Source organism: Podarcis filfolensis, assembly GCF_964270895.1.
Source record: "Podarcis filfolensis genome assembly, chromosome: 1".
NCBI classification, from domain to species: domain Eukaryota; kingdom Metazoa; phylum Chordata; class Lepidosauria; order Squamata; family Lacertidae; genus Podarcis; species Podarcis filfolensis.
In genome coordinates, this window is record NC_139604.1 from 42,320,911 (window position 1) to 42,344,440 (window position 23,530).

The 23,530-nt window shown below is 39.7% G+C and overlaps 1 protein-coding gene across 3 annotated transcripts in view; it reads left to right on the forward strand.

Moving 5' to 3' along the window:
• DPP10 (dipeptidyl peptidase like 10) overlaps window positions 1–23,530 on the forward strand; it is a 552,775-nt gene that overhangs the window by 379,308 nt on the left and 149,937 nt on the right. For all 3 annotated transcript variants that reach the window (XM_083582231.1, XM_083582230.1, XM_083582232.1), the window contains one exon: window positions 5,857–5,952. In XM_083582231.1, coding sequence (XP_083438357.1) covers window positions 5,857–5,952 — 96 coding nt within the window. The remainder of the gene's footprint in view (window positions 1–5,856; window positions 5,953–23,530) is intronic.

Consider the following 23,530-nt stretch of genomic DNA (forward strand, 5'->3'; position numbering starts at 1 on the left):
TTGAACCAGATGTATTGTATTTGTTTTGTGGGCCCAAGAACATTGAGCTTGCAGGAGTCAAGGCTGTTGATACAATTAGTAATAGACAGGACAAACCACTTGGGTTGAAATCAACTTTATTTATTACAGATGTCAGAAGGTCTCTAGGCATTGGGCTTGCATCCCAAATCAGTCAACCTGGTCCACTTGTTGGTAGTTATGTTGGGATTGAGTTTATATTATGGACCACCCTATGATGCACATCAAATCAAGACAGTGCTATGAGAAGCCGTTAGGTCTCTGTGTGTGGGAGTCTGCAGCCTGTCCACCTCCATCTGGTGGTCTGGACAGAGCACCCCTTTGCTGGGGGTATCCCAAAACATGGGTTGTGTAGGGGAGGTAGAGTCATGCCTGTCCCTTCCAGCTAGCCCAGGGATCCAATTCTAATGTCTTCTCTGCCAGAAAGTTTTGGTAGTTGCTATGAAGTAGACAAAACCCCAGACAGGCCCAGTTTATCTGCAGGCAAATTCCTTACTGGCCCTGAATAGCAAGGTCCTTGGAACGTCCTGACCAGGGCAACCATGGAATAAAGGGATGGGAGGATGGGAGTTCAAAAGCCGGCTGCACTGCATAGAGCAGGAGCAGCCAATCTTTGTGCTTGAGCAGCACACCTGACTGGAGACACCCAGAGGTGGTCTCCAGTGAGGTATGCCACCCCAAACCCCACCCTGAGACAGCCCATGATTGGGCAATTTAAATTTGAAAATTTGGTGGACTGTTCCCATGGCTGTTGTGCATTGGCCACATGGACAGAGGGTGCCCCCTCCCTACTGCTGTGGCTTGCCATGGCCACGCCAGACTGCGACCTCTGCTCCAGGGAAGATAATCTGGCATTTTCTGTCCCTTTACGTGATTTTTTTCTTTTTGTATATTTTAAACACTGACTTCTTTACATTCAAGCCTATGCATAATATTCACAAAAGAAGCTTGGTGAAAGAAGGTATGCACATAGGATAATGATCTTTTCATTTGTCACAATGTAACAACAACAACAACAGCAACAACAACAACAACAACAACAGTATGAAGCTTTATGACTGCAACTAAGAGACCAAACAATGGTAAATTACTTGTTTGGCTACACTTAGTCCTGTTGCATCCTGGATACAAGCATCTCTTGTAAGTGTTGGCGTTAGTATTATTGTAAAGTCAAGGAGAATATTCTGAAGCTGTCTCCCCAGCTCACACACACACTCTTCAGATATAGTTATGTAGCAATGAGCAGCTAGAGTTCTGATATCCAAGCAAAAGTTACGGGAGCTTGTTTTTGCACTAAATTTTAGAAGAGCAGAAGGAGCAGGGTTCTACTCTGCCTGCCAGTCTCACTATAAGGCTGATTTGGTCCCAAACCAAACTGAAACTAGACTGGCACCCAAATAATCAGTCTACAGAAATGTCTGCATTTGTTCCACCTCGGCCTTGTCAATCACTTCCCTAGAAAGAAAGTATTTGTGACTGAATGATAGTTGTGACAATGAATTGGATCCAGGACTGGCTTTTTCAGTTGTTGTTGTGCTATTACCTCCTTTAAGGTGACAGGCACCAATCCCTCATGCAAAGAAGCATACTCAACTTTTGGGACCCAACCAATCAAAATAGGTTATTTTGTGGCAGTACACAGAACACATAAAACTGGGCCAGTTATAAACAAGAATCTGCATCTGAGGTATGCAGATAATTGGTCTGGTTTGGCCAAGTAACTATGGGCTTTAGGTTGTGTGGTCAGAAACTTGTTTGATTGATAGAGGACAACCAAATCTGTTTATAAATATCTCGGTTATATTGGTTCTAGTCCGACCTATGGAACAATGTCCAGAGATTAGCATTGGGAGAGTGCTTTTTCACAGCCTGGGGTGCTGCAGGGCACTATTTTAATGTTATTTAATATTTACATGAAGCTGCTGGAGATATCAATAAGAGTTTGGGGACAAGGTGCCATCAGTACAGTGATGACATCCAGCTCTATTTCTCCATAACATCTGAATCAGGAGAGGTTGTGCAGGACCTGGACTAAGGCCCAGACACAATGGTGGGATAGATGAGAGAAAATAAACTGAGCTTGAATACCTGCTAGGCAGAGGCACTCCAGCACAACTTCATATGATGTGTTGTTGACAGAGGACACCTTTATCAATGGCATCTTTACAGCCCAAACCCTGATTTACAGATTTGAAAGAATTTTGGTGATGGGATGAAGAATGGAAGAAACAGCAGCAGAACAATTGCAGTTAGGGCATAAAGCAAAATAATTATCAAAACTATAACTATCATAGCTTGTGTCTTATCAAATCCTGAGGAGCACCAGTTTGAGGGCCTCAATGCAGCATTTACTGGATATAAGTAGTTCACTAGGCCTGCTAAGGTCTGGGAGTCGGCAAGAAGGAATAGTAAAACAGATTGCAGGAGGACACTCCAAGTACTCTAGTTGTATGTTTGATGCTCAGTCTTCATGATTGCTTATGTCAGATTACATGACCACATTCCAGCCCCTGAAATAATGTCTAGCAAATTAGGGATAACTGTAGTGCACACACAGTCCATGTAGGCCCATTGTTTCATGGGCTGTGACAACTGTGGAGGAGGGGTATAAACTCTTTCCAAGAAGGACTGGATCATAGTCATAGCGAAGTATATGAACACTTTCCTGTTGGGCAACATTAGCTAAATCTCCTGCTTAATTTTCTGCAATCATGATTTTGGATTCTGGTGGAGCTTTTAAACAGCTCAGAATTCTATTCTGGCTTGCAATCTGTACTCAGTATCTATATCTTCAAATTTAAAAATCTATCAGACAGTTAAGGAATTGGGAAATGTCATACTGTCAATGAATAATTCAATATAATCTTGAATGGAGATGGAAAATGCATAGCCTATTGTGAAATGTGAGAATAAACATTAAGGAGAAAGGAATATGCTCCAGTAAGAGGCAAGAAATATAAAGTATGCATATGAATTCACAAAGGTATCAAAAGAAAAGTTCCCCTGGTTACAGGATTCAGAAAGTTTTTGCAGTGTGAAGGAGAAATACTTTTACTGCATTGTATAAACTGTGCATTGTGAATTTGTGAGATTTCTGAAGCCAGAACAACATTTATTGAAACGTTAGACAAAGGTAGAAACATAGATTTAGTACAAAAAAATAAAAGATTGGACAGTGATGTGATGTGAATTTTCCAGCTTACATACAAAAAGATACATCATTTTTCAAGAGAATGTGTGGCTCTCAATAACATCTTCAGTAATGTTATATGGTAAAGTATATTTTCAAAAACATGCAACAAAGCCAGCTTTTCAGAATCTTCAACAAAGCTGCTACATCTGTCTAATGGTTTAAAGGGTTCTCGTTCTCCCCCACTCTCAGTGGTTTCATGAGATTCTTTTAGGGTTTTTTTTTTTAAATGAGTGCCAGTTTTATTTAACATTTAGTGATTTTCAATTAAATTTACAGAATCCTGATTTGAAGATGATTATAGCAAAGAAACAGGGAGCTCAGAAAATGTTGACATAGAGGGGGGAAAACACCTCATTAATTACATGTATTGTGACTATTAATGCTTCCTAGGGACCAAAACGATCAGGTGGCAGGTAAGAGCTGTTTGGCAGGGGAACAGATTCCCATGAGAGGTGGTGAACTCTCCTTCCTTGGAGGTTTTTAAGCAGAGGTTGGATTGCCATCTGTCATGGATGCTTTAGCTGAGATTCCTGCATTGCAGGGGATTGGACTAGATGACTTTTGGGTCCCTTACAACTCTTAAGATTCTATGATTCTGTGAAATCCCAGTAGACTACTAGCTTCTGCTGTTGACCACTGCTAAATGAAGGAGGGAACCCAGTAGCCTTACTGAAGGGCATCATGAAGAGGCAGTGGAGGCACATGAGCAGTGTGGTGGCAAATGGCTGCTGAGTCAGTAATAGTGCATGGTATCAGCATGGCCACTGCCTCATGACATCCTTTGGAAATTGGGGCCTCCTACCTTTTCTAGCAGCATTCAGTATTGGATTGCTAGTGCATGGTGGAAGGCGTATTAATACTGTGGAAGATGGAATGTAAGGGGCAAAACTGCATGTTTATTGGGGGATTCATAAACTATATTTGGACTGGAATTAAGGCTTTCATAAGAGTTGTATGCTTCAAAGGAAGTAGGATTAGTGTAAATGCCGATGCAGTGAGGAGTTCAACATTTTATATATATTGTATTTTAATTTGGTTGTATATCTCTATATATTCTTTCTTTGTAAACTTGTCATCTAAAAGTCCAAATATAATGGTAAAGGTAAATGGTATATCATCTCAATTGGGACTTGCCAGTTTCAACTGTTTTTATCCCCTCTGTAAATTCACAGAGAAACTTAGCAAACTTTCTAATCATTCTTTTACTCCATTGGGCACCAACCTTTTAGGGCTTGTGGGCCGATTTGCAAACCAGAGGAACCACGCTAGAATGTTTCTTTCAGGCCTAATTTAAGGGTGGGGGCACCCTGTGGGTGCCAGGAAAGACAAGCATGAGCTTGTAGAAAAGGTTGTACTTGTCTGTCTTAAGTTCTTACAGTGAAATGCTGTGACCTGTGTTTTGAATACCATATATCTCTATATATTCTGCCTTTATGGGGAGAAAAAATAGCTTCAAGGAATAAAATAAAAATAAAAATAGCAATTTCATAAAGCAAAGCTGAGAAGAGAGATCTGCACAGCAAGTATTTAAAGGTGCAGATTACTTAGGACTCAGCTAGATTGGTAAAGAAAAAGCGTTTTATATAACAGCGCAATATAACACTGTGACACTAGATGGTGCTGTGGAGTCCCATCTTTCCCTACTGGATTTCCCTATATGGTTTACAATGTGTTTAATTGAATCGCTTATTTGACGGGTCTAGATCCAGCCTTAGTCTTGCCAAAATGGGGGGGGGGGGGGGAGACAGAACAAGAACCCTGAACAAATTCCAGATGGGGGAAAATGTGCTCAGATTATAAAGTGACAGTGAGATTCAATATTTAATTTGCAAGTTCTCTCTTCTACAAGTTACCTAGTAGTCTATGGCTTTAAAATGTCAGGAAAGATGCTCAAGCAAGCAATAATGTCCCCTGGACCATGGCATCACCTGCAGCAGGTGATATGGTTGCAGAACTGGAAGAGGGAACACTGTCTCTAGTTTCCTGCAGGCTTTGACCCTGTAGCTGGCTGCATCCAGCAACCAGAGGGCTTTCCCACATACCTGTAAATGTAAATCTTGTAGGAAGCTGTGTTTTCCTGGAATTCCGCAGAACTCACATATGTGTGAGATTACAGCCAGCCAAAATTGTGAGTGATTCCCCCGCCCCCAATAATATTTTATCTGGTGCTGTGGGTTAAACCACAGAGCCTAGGACTTGCCGATCAGAAGGTCGGCAGTTCGAATCCCCATGACGGGGTGAGCTCCCGTTACCCGGTCCCTGCTCCTGCCAATCTAGCAGTTTGAAAGCATGTCAAAGTGCAAGTAGATAAATAGGAACCGCTCTGGCGGGAAGGTAAACGGCGTTTCCGTGTGCTGCTCTGGTTTGGCTTAGTCATGCTGGCCACATGACCCAGAAGCTGTATGCCGGCTCCCTTGGCCAATAAAGTGAGATGAGCGCCGCAACCCCAGAGTCAGCCACGACTGGACCTAATGGTCAGGGGTCCTTTTACCTTTACCTTACTGTTGCTAAAATAAAAGTCTGTATTTTTCATGAATGGGAAGGATTTCAATATGGTCTGGTGTTGTGTGAAGAATTTGGTAATATAATCAGGGTTTTCTATATAAAAAAGTGTGATTTGCTGTTTCAATTTTCTTTTTCTTTAGATGAACTGTCAAATTCATCAGAAAGCAGATTGTCTTTAGAAGACCTCTTCAGAAAAGAATTCATAGTTCACAATCCAGAAGCCAAATGGATCAATGGTATGTTGCACATACTATTTTTAGTACTATATAGAAAGATATGGGAATGGGGATATTAGAGGGGAAATCAGTTGCTGTACCAACCAAACTCTTAATTTGATGATGAGGTCTACATGTGATCATTTTCTTCCTATTGAGGATTGGTCTTAAGATCTGGACAACCTATGATTTATCATGTTGATAAACTTCAGGTGCCCAAGTGTCCAAATAATTCCACCATAACTGCATCTATACAAGAATTATGAAAAAACTTATTGCATTTTGGTACTGATTGTTGTCAATAAGCTGATGTAGGGCTCAAGAAACTAAACAGCTTGCAGACCATCTTATGTGAGACGAGGAAAAGCTGCGAGTTTGGTTGTGAATAAATCTCCTGGAACAAGTTTGGAACTGGGAAAAGGTCCTGATGCATAAGGAATTAGGAATAAGGATTAGGGCACAGGTAGTGCAGAGAAGAGGATGCTGAAAGAAACATATAATTGGCTAATAAAAAATTCTCACAAACTGATATGCTTGCATGATAACTGTATCTGTTGAAGTTGCCTTTTCTTAACAACTATTAAAGGTGTCTTCTTTTGCCTCTGAGTATTGAAATAATGTTAAAAATCAGTACAGCCAGACAAAAACTGTAAAATCACATAACTTTAACCTATGCCACTGCTGTCTTCTCTGAATCCATCCATTACAACCTACAGCAGTGATTGATAACTGGACCTGGTGGGTAAACTTTGATAGCCAGTGTGTTGTAAAAAGCAATATACAAATGTGACACTAGATGGTGACAGCGAGCTATGGCAAATTCAATTAATTTTTTTCCCAAAACTTTTTTTTAAAAAAAATACACACATTTTCACAGCATTTTTTATGTGTGTAGATTCTACCCAGATGTCCTAATGATGCCAAAGGACTTGAGATTTGTCAAATGAGGTCACTGTTATCATTATATAGCCCTTATATCACAATATTTATGCACTAGGCCATATATACAACTATTACTACTACTAATAATTTATTTATACCCCACCCATCTGGCTGGGTTTTCCCAGCCACTGTATATACTATTGCTTCCTCCTCTCTTACCCACTTGCTTCTTCTATCCCTAGACCACTATTATATTTTCCTGGTTTCTCACCTTCCTCCTTTCTTTCCTCCTCTCATCTTTTTACTGCATCTATTTTGACTCAGTGGTGAATGCCAAATTCTGTGGGAGATGTAGTATTGAGTGGTTCCAGGTGTTGCTGCTTAAATTGTTCTCCAGGGCCAGCTACCGAGGCTGTTTCTCATTTGATAGACAAAAAGGTTGGCACTTTTACTATGTTGTCTTTCTTAGGATCTTATGAATAACTGCCTGTAGTGCTCATTAAGTTTGTAGGCAGTATTTTTTGTTGATAGTTTAAAAAAAACAGCAACAGTGTTTAGATGACAGGGAATGCTGTTAATACAGTACAACAGAGACCTTGAAATATGGAGTAGACAGATTTGAGTAGTTAAACTTCGAGGATTTTTGTAATGGATTTTGTAGTTGTTTTCTTGTTGTTTGTTAATGCTCCCCCTGAAAAAATATATTTTCAGAATTTATCTTTGTGATGTATTAGGGTTGGGAACTAATACTAGATTATGTATCAAGACTATGCCTATGCTTGCTCCACCAATAGATACAGAATGGTCTTCGCTTTTATGTTAACAATAAAAAGTAGAACTACATGTTTTGTAGATTGATGTGCAGTTTTTGCACATGTTGTATCCATAACAATGGCTGAGATTTATGCAAAATATTGGAAACCTCCTTTTCTAATACTATTGATTTCTGTAAATGAAATTGGGTTGTACCCAATAGTTGCACAACTGAAAGGTAGGAGCTGCAGCTCCTTGGGAAATATTCAAATGAAGCAGGAACTGAGAATGGTTTTCAACAGGGAATGGGAGCATGGGTTAAAGTTAGGGCCAATATATTGCCAAAGCTGTAGTCTGAGGTACATGTGTTCAGAATTACTTATGCAAGCTAACATTCTTCAGGCAGAAAAAAAAGGTACGATAAAGAAGCCATTCTGAAACACCAATGTATGTTGTAATTCATTGACACGTCAGGATTTCAATAATGTTGTAAAGTTGTTTTATGTGTGCACAGCAGAACTATAAGGCTTAAATTAATATTGTTATAAGGATAAAAGTCCCTTTGGAGACAGCAAACATTAGTATTAAACTAAGTAAAACTGGTCTAAGTGCACTGGCTTAAATATGAATAATCTGAGCTTCAGTTCTAAAGTAAAGAACTCAAATGCACCACACACACACACACACACACACACACACACACCTTTGAGCATTTCTCCTAAACCAAACTCATACATGCTATAATTCACACACTGTAGTCAGTAGATGGAAGTGCTTTGGAGAACTGTATATGGATATCCGTTTCTCTGCATCAGTGCTGTAGGGATGAGAAGGGTTGTCTGTGTGTGATGGTATTGTATCTATTAGATATTAGAACAGAAATCTAACATACTAGTATGTGGGCCTTGTATTTGTCTTTTGGATATTATTCTGGTTAGTAAGATTAAATAATAATGTGAGCCTTGTTTCGTAAACAGTTCTTTCTAGGCTATAAATACCATATGCTGGAGTAAACCCTGATTTAGTCAGGCATGTTGGGAATCGTCTTACGACACTTATTTATGAGAACTGGATGAAGGGTTGACAAGAAAAGTGCAATAATTGGTATAAGACTGAGATAATATTTTGTAAATTCAGATTTTGATGTTCATACTTTTTTCTGCACATTCAGATAGTTATGGCAATAACACTTAATTCTTATTCAAAAATAAAGTATAATATCAATTCAGTCACTACCTTCTGGCATATCATCAAGTGATCATGACACTGACATGAAATAAGTTCTCATACTGATAAATTCAGCAAAGTGTTTTTTGGTGAGAGTCTCATATACTAATGAGTACATTATATCTCACAATTCTATATTTAAGACAGCAGCATTCATTCTTTGCAATATCATTTCACTGAGTTTGTAACACTGGTATTTTCACTGTATCTCAGTCACAATTATCGTGGCACGCTAGAACCTCTTACACAAAATGGTATGTTCTTAATTTCTACACAAATTTTATTGCTATTCTCCTTGCAGATTTTTGAAAGAGCTTCCCTTTCCCACCCCCCACAAGTTGGTTACAGGTGTTGATGCCTAATGCACCAAAAGAGAGCTACAGAAAGCCTGGCTCTGCATGAACAATTCCTTGAGAGCATGTAAATGGGCTCTCTGGATTGTGGCCTATGTCTTTTATGCTATAATTAAATTCTATCAGATCAGCCACTGTTCTCTAATATGATTCTGAAAAGAGGTCTAGATGTCTGTCAGGCTTTTGAAGATGTTAAATGAGAGTGCATCTACTTTTAGTAGTATTGATTTTTAACATTTAACTTTAAAAAAGTGAAAATTTAAAACGCTGCCAGTGAGTGATACAAAATGTGTTAAGATTAAGGGCACATTGAAAGAGAAGTATAGGCTATGCCACAGAAGTAGAAATGGGAGGAAATGGCCTTAATTTGCTTAAACTACACTGCTGCATTGAATTATGAGGTATTAAAATGGTTATCAGATGGTTTGGAATTACAAAAAGGCAAGGCTATTAAAGGAATGCATGAGAATTCAGTTGCAAAAATCTTTGTAAAGTACAGTTAAATTGGCATGGACATGGGGTAGTATTCTTGGGAAAAGTGATGTGTGCTGGATCTTGGGACCCCATAATTCATTCAAGTGTTGGTTCAGTGCATGATCCATCTTAGGGCTCCTCTAATTAATTTGAAAGTATCAGATCTTTGGAAATCACTATATTACAAGAATAGCGACTCTAACTTCTTAATATAAATTTTTACTTTAATAATGGTTTAAGCCATGAAAATTCATCATTGGCTATAGTTGAAACACTGTCATATTTATTTTCTACAGGCATATTTTTGGTAAGATTTTCCCCCTGAAAACATACACAAATGCCGCATTATTTGAAAGTCATTTTAACTAGTAATCTCTATACACATTAGTCTCCTATGCCTACAAAGGAAACTGGTCAAACTTCAAGTTCTATTATTATAGTATCTTTAGCCACCCACAGTACTAGCCTAACCATGTCTACTCAAAAGTAAGCCCAACTTAATTAAATTGGGCTTTCTCTCAAGTAAGTTGAGTTAGGATTGTAGCCTGAATGCTTCTTGTACTCGGGAGCTGTTCTTTTGGCCAGGAATATGTATGTGAAGGTTTTCATAAGATAGTTAATTGATCAGATAAGGCCACAGGCAAACAAACTGGCTATTTAATCAGCATTCATTCCAATACTGACTAATCTCCCTGTAAACAAATCAGGATGAAGGCTCAGTGAACAAGTCACCAGGAAGTTCCCTATGCACAACAAAGCTGATTAGGCAGGGAAGCAGAGGACAAGAGGCATAACAAGAAATGGACCTCATATATTGCAATTATTCAGCTTGATTCTCATCTGAGAACACAACAGAGTGCTTTGCTGTAGTTCTAAATACACTGGAAATCAGTGCCATACTCTTCCAGTTGTTCTGTGTAAGCATTGCAGCTTTTCACATGGAATGATCCACCTTCTCCCTTCATACTTTGTTCAGGGGTCCCTCCTGATCCCCCACCACCATAAACCAAATTTCAGGGGGTTGCACAGGGGGATTAGAGTGGGGACAGCCGTGTTGTGCAATTGCAGATTAGCTGATGGAGCTGGATAGGTGAATCACCACCACTGGTTAAAACACCACCAATGAATACTATAGGACAGAACTTTCCAAACACGTTTTAGACATGCATAATTTCATAACACAGTAATTCAATTTTACTAGCAAACTGGAGGTTAAACTAACCCCTTTCTAGCCCCAAGAGGAGTGCAAGGAGCTTTCGTGCAACACACCTACTCACTGCAGCTGACACACTAATGTGTCGCGACACACACTTTTGGAAAGCTCTGCTATAGGAATTAAGTCTGAGTAAACATGCAGAACTATGCTGGCAACTCCTATACCAAACACATGCTAGAAAGCAAATCCCATTATGCACACTTCTGAGTAAACATGCACTAGATTTGTTTAAACCTCTCATTAATGTTTTAAGCAGACACCGAAAAGACTAAAGTGAAGGCACCTGCATCTTTTAAATGCATGATACTTGATACTTAGTGTAAGCAAGTTTTATTTTTTTAATAATTAAAGGGACACTTTTGTGGACTTACACTGCTATGTTGATATTTTTGCAGAATGGGAAACTAAAAAAAAGGGGGGGACTGAATTCAATTATAGCAGCTACCCAGTTTCCTGTTTCTGATTTAATATCGTAATTATCATAATTGTTTCTTCTAACAACACCTGCTTTGCAGGTGGCTACTTTGTAGGGATGGCGCTGCAATCTGAAGAAAAAATGCTCAAGTGTTGTAAGCAGAATTCAGTTTAACACAGCCCACCTCAGACAGATCTCCCTTCCTCAGTTCTACTCAGATGTCTGCAAGCTATAAGAGAAAGAAAGAAAGATTAATAACAATAATAATCATGAAGGGGGAACAGGGTATCAGCCTGTAAAAGGCTGACTTGTCCCAGATGATTTTATGATGCAAAACTTGCTGGGAGGCACCCACCCATCAGCAACCCTGAGTCTTTTTTCAGGATGATCTCTCTGCCACACACATGCAGTAGCATTTTTCTCAGGTGCAACACTTCTAAGCAACATGTACACAGAGAAAAGCATTGAAGGGCTAAACTGTGAAAATTTTCTGCTATGGGCGAAAAACTACTTCACAAAGGAAGTTGTCGTGCTCCAAGGGTCCTCTTCAGTGGGTGGGCATACCACCCCTGGCAACAATTTCACCAAGTGCAGCCAGTAAGGTGTGTTTCCTCTGCCAGTGGTTTTCTCCCACCTTTCTAACAAAGGTAAAGTTGTATTATTCCCACGGTTTCCCTCGACTTGCAAAATGAAGAGAGCCACTGGTGTGTTGTTGGTTTTTTGCAAGCATTTATTTTAAGTGCTTGCAAAGCCCTTGAGGTTCTGTGCATATTTGAAGGGAATGCTTGCAAAATATTAATGATTTGGAGGCAATGGGGAGATGCTTTCCCGTCCCTACTTGACTATTAACAGAATTGTCTTGCGTGCAAACAACTGCATTGGAATGTCCTTGGGATGTATAGGAAGAGAGGAAAAGGAAAAGAAATATGTTGTTTTCCACTTCTTGTCACATTCTACTCACTATTTCCCATCATTATAACTTTTGCTTGTTATAAATATCTTTAGCCCATGGGTGCATCTTGCTGCACAGCAAGTATTCAAAATTTTATTTACCAAAGTCTGCTCTGTGGAAATGAATTTAGTCCCACTAGAGCAGGCATGGCCAAACTCGGCCCGCCAGATGTTTTGGGACTACAACTCCCATCATCCCTAGCTAACAGGACCGGTGGTCAGGGATGATGGGAACTGTAGTCCCAAAACATCTGGAGGGCCAAGTTTGGCCATGCACTAGAATGTATGAGAAGAATGGCTCCACCCCACTCCCGGAATTTCCAGATACTTTGTCTTATTCCTCATGGCTATGGCTATATATATTCAGAATTAAAGCCAGATCTCTTTCAGAATTAAAAAGTCCAGAACCAGCAGGTAAGGCAGCGACAAGAAAGTCAGGGCCAGAAAAAGAATCATAATCACTATCACTTGCTCAGATGTAAGTCTTACTGTGTTTAATGGAGCTTGCATCCAGGCAAATGGGCTTTGATTTAGGGTTAACATTGTAATTTATTGTCCCTTTAACAGCTGTATGGCAGGCAAAAGTTCAACAAATCAAAGCTTTTCCAGTGCAGAAATACAATTCTGGAAAAAGCTTCACTATGACTGTACTGTCTCTAATTTTGTGTTGTGCCACACACCCATGGCAACCATTTTGTGACTGGTGCCCACACCATTCTCTCAAAATTCAAAATTAGCCGAGTAGCCTAGAAAACAGACAGGAGTAAGGAGGATTCACAAAGAAGCGTGCTAATCTGCATTTGGCTAGTTACGAGCAAGGAGCTCTAAAATAAACTAAGTATAGTCTGAATACAGGTGCATATTTCTAAGAGTCCCAGCATACAGGGTGGAAGGTTTACAGGAAAAGTAAAATGTTTCCTGATAAACATTAAGGACGCAATTGTTGAAAGCACAGTGAGAAGCATGGAAGAAGTCATGGAGCTAAAAATGATTAATGTGGCATCAGAAGGCTGATCCTGTAGAGCACTTTGTGACAGTATGTAGAGGATGAGAAAAGCAACAGGAAGCATGATATATTGGCAGGCAAAGAAAGCGAAAGAGAGCTTTTAGAGGATGCAGCAGATCTGTGAGAAATGATTTTGGCTGTGGTGTAGTCAGTAAGCAGACTGCAGGAGGACCTCAGGATGGGAAACCAAAAAGTTGGACTGCAGATAGAAATGTAGGGCAGGGAGCCACAGGGCCAGGTGCACAAGCTTCAGGCCAAGATGGATGGAGAGCTTGAGTGTTCACTTTACAATGGGAATGAGGAAGGATAACAGGATGCATAGAAGACAAAGCCCAGGGATAAGAGATGAAAACACACGGATCTAGTAGGCAGTCAGAGTACATTTATCTAGTCAGCCAAGCAGCCAGAGCATTCATAAATAAGCACCATAACCTGCCAATTGCTGTGGCATGAAGGAAAACATAGACATTGGTTGTGAAAATTGAAGAATACATACGTCTAATCCTGGAAAGTTTCCATGAGCCCTTGCAACAAAGCAAAACCATGATCCTCTGTTTAGCGATTAACAACCAGGTCCAAATCTTTTATATCTTGTTTCTGAATATGCCAAAAAACTGACCTCTCTCATCCTATCCTGGTTTTGTGTGAATTTTTAAAGCGAAGAAGCTAAACAAATCACACAGAAATTTTTAAGAAACATATTATAGATCCTACTTATGAGGTTGTCTGAAGGTTGCTTGCTTGTCTCCTTATTTATCAGTGTAAAGCTACTAGGAACACCTTCAGAGCATGGCACCTGCACTGCACTGTCTGACAAAGCTTTGAAAAAAATGTTCCAGGAACCAGCTGCATGTCAACTTCCATGATAATTGTTTGATTAAAGGAATGTTGATAGCTGCATTAAATACCTTGGTATTCTTCTCCCCAAAGATTTGATTCAATTTGAAAGATGCAAAGCGTGCAAATGGACTTGGTTTGAGCAGATATGAGCAGTAAAAGTGAACGTTGTGCCTAAATTTCTATACCTGTTCCAGAACCTTAATTTTTTTATTGAACTACTAAAGGAATAAAGTCAATGGTAAAAACAATAGTCACATTACTAATGGGAAGAACAATGCACACACATCATAGTGAAGGTAAATTAGGTATATCCAACCTACTACAGCTGCTGTCGGTCTCCTTCCTTGGGCAGCTGCTGGAGGCTACTGCCAATGGTGCCCAGCCTCATGTGATGTACCAGCTCTGCTTTGAGGTGCAGGCAGAGGACAGGGCTCTGTCCTTTTGGGGAGAACCATAAAACAGTACACAAGAGCCAGAGAAGGGGATTATTTCAGTTGGTAAGCTGCAATGCTTGCAGAGATGGAATGAATGTAGGAACTCAATACTGAATTCCACCCCAATACCCTATCAAATACACTCAATATGAACAATGGAAAAAATCCAAAGGCCTATATAGGTTACATAATTTGTTTAATAATAATATCTTTGAATAGAGTTCAATTGGTGGAGAGAAAAACTGTTTACAAATAAAAACTTTCACTAAACTTCTCCTCAGGACTTAACAGCCAGTTGAGATCCTTAACTTTTAATTACAGTTTCTGTAAGCCTCTGTAGGTACTCTAGAAGGTTCTGTTTCTATCATTTACAGGGACCTCCTAACATGTGTTATGGGTTCTAATATGAGTTTGAAAGCAGTATGAGACACTGACAATGATACTGGTACAGCAGAAGATCAAACTTGACAAGCACTGTGGCAAAAGCATCCAATTAGAGTTAGAGATTATATATTTCAGAACTAACTTGTAACAAATTGCTTCATTTGTCTGTTTAACAATAACAGGCACTAGAAAAACTCAGCTTTAGTTTGCCCATTGAACTATACTACTCCAAACCAAATTTTAAAACCCTAAGGCTGAATTTCACTACCTAGAATTTGCCTTGGTTGTGGTGAATGTCAGACATAAGTTCTGAAACCAGACAGAATTTCTTTTGTTAACGCTTGTCTGTCCATAAAGGAGAATATAATACAAAGTCAAACACTCTTTAAACAAAAACTTGAGTCTCTGAGGGTCTTAAACAAAATAGTCAATAATTTCTTCTATAAATTTCTCATTGGGATAGGTGTTAAACTTTTCTTTATGGACACGCAACAATACAAGCCAAGCAATTAAATTAAGTAGGTAAATAAATATGGGGAAAGCGACAGTTTACTTAGAGAAGGATCTGAAATATTTTCCTTGAAGCTTGAATTTATTTTATTTTATTCGAGATTATTTTATTCAATATTTTAATGTGTTGTAAACCACTTTGAGATTTTTTCTTTAAAATATAAGGCGGTATAGAAATGAAATGAAAAATAATAATCGATCTTCACTCATCATCACCCTGTCCAAAGTGCTAAAATCATTCAGTTGTGTATATTGTAACTGGGAGGGAATGAGCTGTGAGGACATTTTATTAGCAGCTTTTGGTGTAGTCCAAGAGTTCAGTAAGACCCATGCTGGATATGCCAGATTATTACGGGTGAATTTCTTTGGTATGTCTTTTTACCCACAACTCTTACATAGTAAGGGATTGATCCCCAAAGTTTTCAAATTTATAAGGTTCCTGAGTGGAATTGGCATTGGCTCAAAAGTCATTTTCTTCAGTGCAGTGTATCTGAGATGTATGTAGTTTCAGCAAACTCCACAGGCTGGTTTTCATTACTGAAATGAGTCCTCGTGTGGTAATAAGATAATCCAAGTATGGAATGTAGATGGACTGCTGGTGGAACTCTTCTGGGATTGGTTAGGGTGAATGACAATGCTTCCATGCAAATGTGTGCATGGTTGCTTTAGCATTCCTTTGATCTCCATCTGACATGGGGAAACCGTATCCTATTATAACAGCTGCACTCTTCCATTCACAAATCTGGCCAATCATTGTACCAGTATGAGGAAATAGCAGATGTTCAGAATGAGGGCATAACAAGCATAGTTTGCTGCTTGTCTGTCCAACTGGCAACAACATTATTCTTTTCAGGTGAGTGGCAATCTTCTAGATTAAATAATGTTCACTTTTTCAAATGAGGAGGGTGGTATTATTCCATCTGAAATGGATTCAGAGAGCAGTTGGCTGACACAGACTCTAGTTTGTATTGCCAGTCCTGATTTTTGCAACAAATGTCCTTGATGTCTTTCACAAGGCCACAGGCTTTGATCCTCTGTTAATGTAATTTTGAATAACCACCATATTACGTCATAAATTTCTGTTTAAAAACATCTTCAGCTATAGACATATATGGAAAAGATGGGGAAATCACTGAATTGGTTGGGGAAGTTTTTATAGTTGTGGTGACCACTTCAGTCCTTACTGCACCATTCTCTTACCATTGCTGATACATAACAGAAGGGAGTGGATGGCACTGTGGTCTAAACCGCTGAGCCTCTTGGGCTTGCCAATTGGAAGGCTGGCAGTTCGAGTCCATGTGATGGGGTGAGCTCCCGTTGCTTTGTCCCAGCTTCTGCCAACCTAGCATTTCAAAAGTATAACAGCACAAGTAGATAAATAGGTACTGCAGCAGCAGGAAGGTAAACAGCATTTCCATGCACTCTGGTACTTGTCACAGTGTCCCATTGTGCCAGAAGCGGTTTAGTCATGCTAGCCACATGACCTGGAAAGTTGTCAGCAGACAAACACTGGCTCCCTCGGCCTGACGTGAGATGACTGCCGCGCCCCATAGTCAAGTCCTACTGGACTCAGCCATCCAGGGGTCCTTTACCTTTACCTTTACCCTCACAATGGTACTTACGCTATAGTTCAGAAGCTGCTATCACAATCTTAGGGGGCAGGAAGCGGGAGAATTGTGGACATTAAAAGCATATGTCTGGAGGAATCCCTAGAGTTTGAGGATATATTTCTGCAAATTACAAGTGTACTTGTCTCATAGCCAGTTCTGCCTGATATTTGATAGAGAGCTTCTATCACTGCCTTGCAATAATTTTTTCCTGGACACTCTGCTTAGACAAATTGCCTGCAGGAAATGCTACTTAGGCATTACACCCCACACTTGGGTCTTGGGTACACAGATGCAATTTAACCCTTGGTTAGGAATATGTGCTACAAGAACAAAATAAGTACTATGAGATTTGGTTGATTATGTTTTTGATGGTCTGACTTAATTACATTTTTAATTTACTGCTGCAAAAGTTGGACGTGGTGCACATACCGAGTAACATTAAATTGAACCACTGGCAACTGGTATGTTTTTGTTTATCCCAGTCTGACAAAGTTTCCAGGCAATTTGTGGGATATATTTGCCAACTAGTAATGACTATAGCAGCCATGTCTCTCTTTGCCAAATAAGTAAATGTAGATTGATTTACATCCATTAATGGGGCTACACAAACTCATATTCTCTCTAGTGGGATAATTAAATTCTGGGAACTTTGTTAAAATAAAATTGCTAAACATTGAAATCAAGAAAAAAAAATCAGGTTTTGGACTGAGTTGGAGTATTGGTGTTCCACACTGATTGGGCCTTTATTTCTATCCAAATTGTTTGGTCTCAGTGTTTTGTTCTTGATGGCCTATTATGAGAAAACTTTCAATTTCTAATGTTTTTCAGTTTTAAAACTGGGCTGCTCTCCCAACCTCAGAACTCTCTCTTGCAGTTGCATAATGCTAATGTATACTGTAATGTATGGAATTTCAATTGTCTATGGACTAAATATTGTATTATTTTATTATTAATGTATACCATTTGGGGATATTTAATTAAAGGAGTTCATAAATTCTATAAAACGAAGAGTGATTCCCAAAGTTTTAGTTATTGTTGTCTGATCCTTATGGGCATCACCCTTTAAACCAATGTAGAACTGAGTGCTCAGAAAAATACAGAATCCATTTACAAAAATCACATTTACAAAATGGAAGACTTGGCAGTCTCATCTTTCCTTGGTTTGCTCTCCATTAATTCCCCCCACAATACTATTTGATATAAAAAGTCTCAAACTGACTTAACAATATAAAATCCAAATGGATAAAACCAATTAAAAATCAGAAAACTGTACAATACAAAATATCTAAAATACTAATTCAACAACACAATAAAAAGGACAAGTTCTACCTCACCCCAATGAAATAACTACCACAGTAGAAGCTAACCTAACCATCAATGACCTGAGTAGATATAAGTGTCTTAGCCTGCCACCTAAGAACTAGCAGTGATGGAACAGCATAATACAATTGCGGGGGGGGGGGGGGCGCACAACTGAAAATTATACTTTAAATTATATAAAAGTTTAAATATTTTAAAAATTCTCCCCACAGGAATTTTTTTTTACCAGTGCAATAGGGTGGGCTTGTTTCCTACCTTACAGAGGAATCTTTTCTTATTTCTAGAGATCGTGTCCTCCCTCATGGAGAGCACGTGTTGCGGTGAGATCACCTAAACTGCCTCCCTGTTGTGGGGCAGGACCGTTTGGGTATCCACAATACCCCATTGGTCGCCCCTCGGTTGCTGGGGCAGAAATTTGGCCTGTTGGGTTGTAAATCGCTGGGGCGATTTAAGCTTCCCGTCGCTGGGAGTTTTCTCTTTCTTGCAACGTGCATCACCTGCCCTCCCAGCCTATATTTAGGGCTGTTCTTTGGCCTTGCTATGCCTGTCTAGGAGGTCGTCTGTTTTGGAGCAGGGGCCCAGTAGAAATTTTGCCATTTGGCTGATTGGCGGTCGCCATTTGGTTTTTGCCTACAACTTTGTAAGGTTGGCGGTTAGGCATTGGTTCAATGTTTTGCGGAGGGGAAGTGGTTGGCTGTGCCTGCCCCTCCATTGCTGCTAGGGAATTCCGTTAAAGGAACCCAGGGGCTCGCCTTGCTTTTGTCTGATCCGCTTTCAGGGGTTAGGGCCACACCAGAGTCCATGGGAACTTATGGGGTGAACTGGAGCCTGTATGTTTTACTGACCTCTAGTGGAGTCCAGTTGTCAGTCCTGCCCTGCCACTGTGCAGGGTCAGGTAGTTGGGAACCATTGCCTAGGCAACCACTCACATGCTATAATTCAATAAAGTTGTGGCCAAATTATTGCCAAAAACCTTAAACTAAAATTCTATGTCTATTGTGCGTTTATTTTGGGGGTGGTTTTGGGGGTCTTCACACACAACTGTCATTCATCTAGCTGAATATCTTATCATAAGCCTCCCAGATCACTGTGATGAGGACAGGCCTTCCTGCTCAAGCCCTTGACTCAGAGCCAAGCTCCTCTGTTGCACCTGTCTCACCCTGGCCGATGAAGTGGGGTGATTGATGTTGGGGCAGGGAGGGGAAAGCCATGCCTTGCCTCAGAGGCAATGGCCGTGCATCAAACGGCAGGAGCAGACCAATCCCGCAAGAAGTAGCACTTCGCTTCATCCCAGGAATCCTTGGTGAGGCAGGCATGTGTGTGTGAGTAGCTGGATTTTCCCAGTCCGCTTTTAAAAGTGCACTGTGTAGGTGTGGCTTAACGTAAGAAAAACTTCATGCTGTTGTGCAGTGTCACCTTGCAGCTGCTGATCCTGGAATCCTCAGCCCAGGAGCTTATCCCTGAACTGTGCTTAGAGGGCACCTTGAAGCTCTTCTAATCAAAGTTGTTTTAACCCTTGGCACGTTTCTGGTGCCTAAGTGTGTCTGGACTTATTCCTGCTCCTACCTTGTTGAGTTTGCACCATCTGTCCACTGGAATAGAACTTTGTTTCTTTATGTAAAAGAAAGTACACTTGTTATTGTTCTTGGGTAGGAAAAGGACAAGTGTCATCTATTTGAGGAGCTGGTCTGTCCAGGTCTAGTTTCATGATAAAAGAATCCAGAAAGAAGAGCAGGAGAGCTGAAGTTGCACATCAGTAATTAGCACCTCAGAAGCAAATTGAGCAAGGCACACAGGTCACCTGATGTATTGTGTATTTGTATTTATGCCATTTATGTCTAAATTTGCATCTATACATATGCCAGTAGGCCTATGTAGTTGTTAAAAGTTTTATTGAGCAGCCTGCCATTTCACTGATAGTTTGGTACTGCTTTTAATAGTTTAATTTATATATATATATATTGCTATGTACCAGCAATTCTGTGTACCACCATGAAAGGGTGGTATGGAAATACATTTTATGAATAGATAAATGAAAATTAGCATGTGTGAAGTTTCAAAAAATACAAAATGGGCACCTATGGCAGAAATCTATTCATCCACCTGGGAAAACTTGTTATAACAAATATATATTTTTGGTGATGCATAGGAGGCCAAGTTACTGTGGAAGGATGAAATACACATTTTCTATAAATCTGCTCCCCTATACACACACACCCCACTCAGCATGGGAGTCTATTCTGAGTGGTGTACTTTCATATATTTTCAATGGGGCATTCCCTAACTTGGGGGAAAGGGTGGTGACTATATGAAAAATACCCCTTAAATCCCTGTTCAGGTGACTGTGTTATTCACATGTGTATCCCCACAGTATATAATATTTCACTGAAACGGTTTCCACACTCTGGTGTGGGTGTAGGTGGGTGTGAAATGGCCCTCACTACTATTGCATCAGAATTATTTTTTGAGTTGTAGCAAGAAGTTCTGAGTACAGCCCCTCTCCCACAGATTAGAGCCTTGTGTTCTGGTTCTTCAGTGGTAAATTAACCCTTGATTTTAGAATTAGGAATTATCTGTGTATTAAAAAGTGTGTGGGAGAGAGTCAACTAGGAATAAATGAGCGTGACTCAACCTAAATTAAGGACTTAAAAAGTCCTGTTCATTAAAAGGACTGTAATCAATAGGATTTAAAATGCTGTATTATGGCCAGACTTTCCCCAACATTTTCTTAAATTAACACCCTAATCCTAACTTAATTTACTTAGAAATAAGTAGCATTGATTTAGATGGCATTTACTTCAAAGTAAACATCCTTGGGATGCCTGACCCTCAAGCATTTTAAATAAAACACTTTGTCGGGATTTCTGTTAGAGTTTCAAGGTCAAAAAAGTTAAACATAAAAAGTATTAGAGTTGGGTTTTGTGTGTTGTACTTGCATCTTAGAAATATGGGGCACTTTAACATAAGGAATGACAGAAAACCTTACTTCCAAGAAATTCTGGCTGCTCTTGGCTGTTCAACAGATTTAATGCCCAGTCGTGCTCTCCCTCTCCCTCTCTCTCTCTCTCTCCCTCTCCCTCCCCCCCCCCCCCCAATTTTGGGCAACATACAAGATAATTGAAGCTCCACGGAAGCATTTTGGCAGAGTTCAGAGACAAGAGTAACAACACACTTTAGCCAGAAACGCAATAAAATACTGTGGGTTAAGAACTATGTGACTCTGGCAATAAGATTTGAGATGAAATTCAGTGCACACGAATGGGAAATGTGATGCTTTGAGAAGAATAATATAAATGAAGACAAAAACTGGTCCTAAATTGAGTGAGTGATACATAAAGGTAAAATGTCCTGGTACCATTGCAGACACCACCCTATTGTATTTAGACTAATTAAAACTGCAGTTAATTAATTATAGGAGTTTTATTTGATGATTAAATGCTTACATTTGATTTGCACAATTTTGCATGATGTTGGTCGAGTATGAGCCCAAGTTTCCAGGTTAACAGTTTAAATTAAATCAGTAGTGACTTTAGGTCCATTTTGTTTAGGGTGGCTACTTATCACAAAGAAACAAACAAAATACAGAGGAAATGCATCCAAAATAGAGAACATAGGATGACCCAGAGTTGCATAAAATTTGTACACATTGATTTATATGTATATTTGGAAATTTAGAAATAATTGTAGAATACAATTTTATGGGTGACCTATGTATCTGCTCAGTTTGCTGTCCAGGTGTTAACTGTTGATACACTACTTATACCACCATCATCCCCTGCTCTCCCTTAGAGTTATTTATCTTTAAACCAGCCTTGGACGAGACAGCTCTTCAAATAGAAGGCTGTTCTCTGACAGCCTTTCAAACAGAGGACTGACGTCTGTAAAACAGAACACATGTCCACCCTAAGTTTGATGGCTTTGGTTTCCCTACCAATTCAGTCTCTCTGCCACCACAAACCCCAGTCATTTAAATGGCCATTGCCAGATTAGAATGTCATTGGAAATTTAACTACAAGTACAGTATCAAACACTATGGCTTGATTCAGCCTCATATATTTTCTTTCTCTTCTTTTTTGGCACTAGCATGGGACTTTGAAGAAACAAATAATGCCCATTTATATTTTTAAAGCTTTATTTTAAAGAAATATACATGTATTTTCCTTAAGAGATCTGGCTGTTGTAAAGAGATTTGGATGCGGTAAAGGCTATGTGAAATTTAGGCAGGTAGCAGAAGCAAAATATATCTGATTCTACAGCATCACACTCCCTTGCCTGGGAGTAAGCTCCATTGAACTGCATGGGACATTTGAGGGGGGAGTGCCAATACTGTGTACCTTTGAGTACCCACCCCAAAGCACTTATTGGGGTTATATTCTTGCTTTGTTTTTTAAAGAGAATGGTGAGTAAGTGATGTTTTTTTAAAAAAAATTCTGCTGCCATTACCTGGTTCCCATTTATAATAATGTTGTGAGGCTTTGGAATTAATGGGCCTAGGCATAGTCCTTAGTATAACAAAGGAAACAAATGGGTTGGCCCCTTTCTCACCTGGCTATGTAGTGATAAAACCAAAGCGTAAAGTGTGTGAGGGAGCTGGCTAGAAGCAGGCAGAGGCCAGATAGTGAGAGCCACGCTTGATTTCTGCTTGAATCCAAGCTGTGACTATGGGAGAAGCAAGATTTTCTGGGATGTTAGTGCTGCTGTGAGCCCATCCATTGTAGGCTTGGGCTTTTTCTATATGTGTATACGTATAGAACTATACAGGCTGGCATTACAAGTGTGCTTGTTTTTTCCTCCCTCCTCTCTATCATTTATAAATCTTCCCTGGGAATAAGTCCACTAAACTCAGTTAGACTTACTTGTACTTCGGATATTCATATAGCGTGTAGTTTAAAACACGGAATCACAGTGTTTAAATTAGGTTTCTTCCAGCTCAAATTTTCAGGGATTATCTACGCCACTGCATTCTTGTCTTTATTCTATTTTCCTTTGGCTGACAGGTAAATAGCTGTTCCATTAAACTTATCCATTTCATGGCTAACTTGAGATCAGGCTTTTCTTGACAGCAACTAAGATTTTTTTTCTTAAAGTATATTGACAAGTTACACCCCCACTGCTGTTCCTTGTTATTTTTTCAGATGATACCATACCTAGGTCTAGGGCGGTGGTGGGTGGGGGTGGGAATAGTTTATGCTTACTGCCCAGACTCTTCCATTTTTGTTCTACT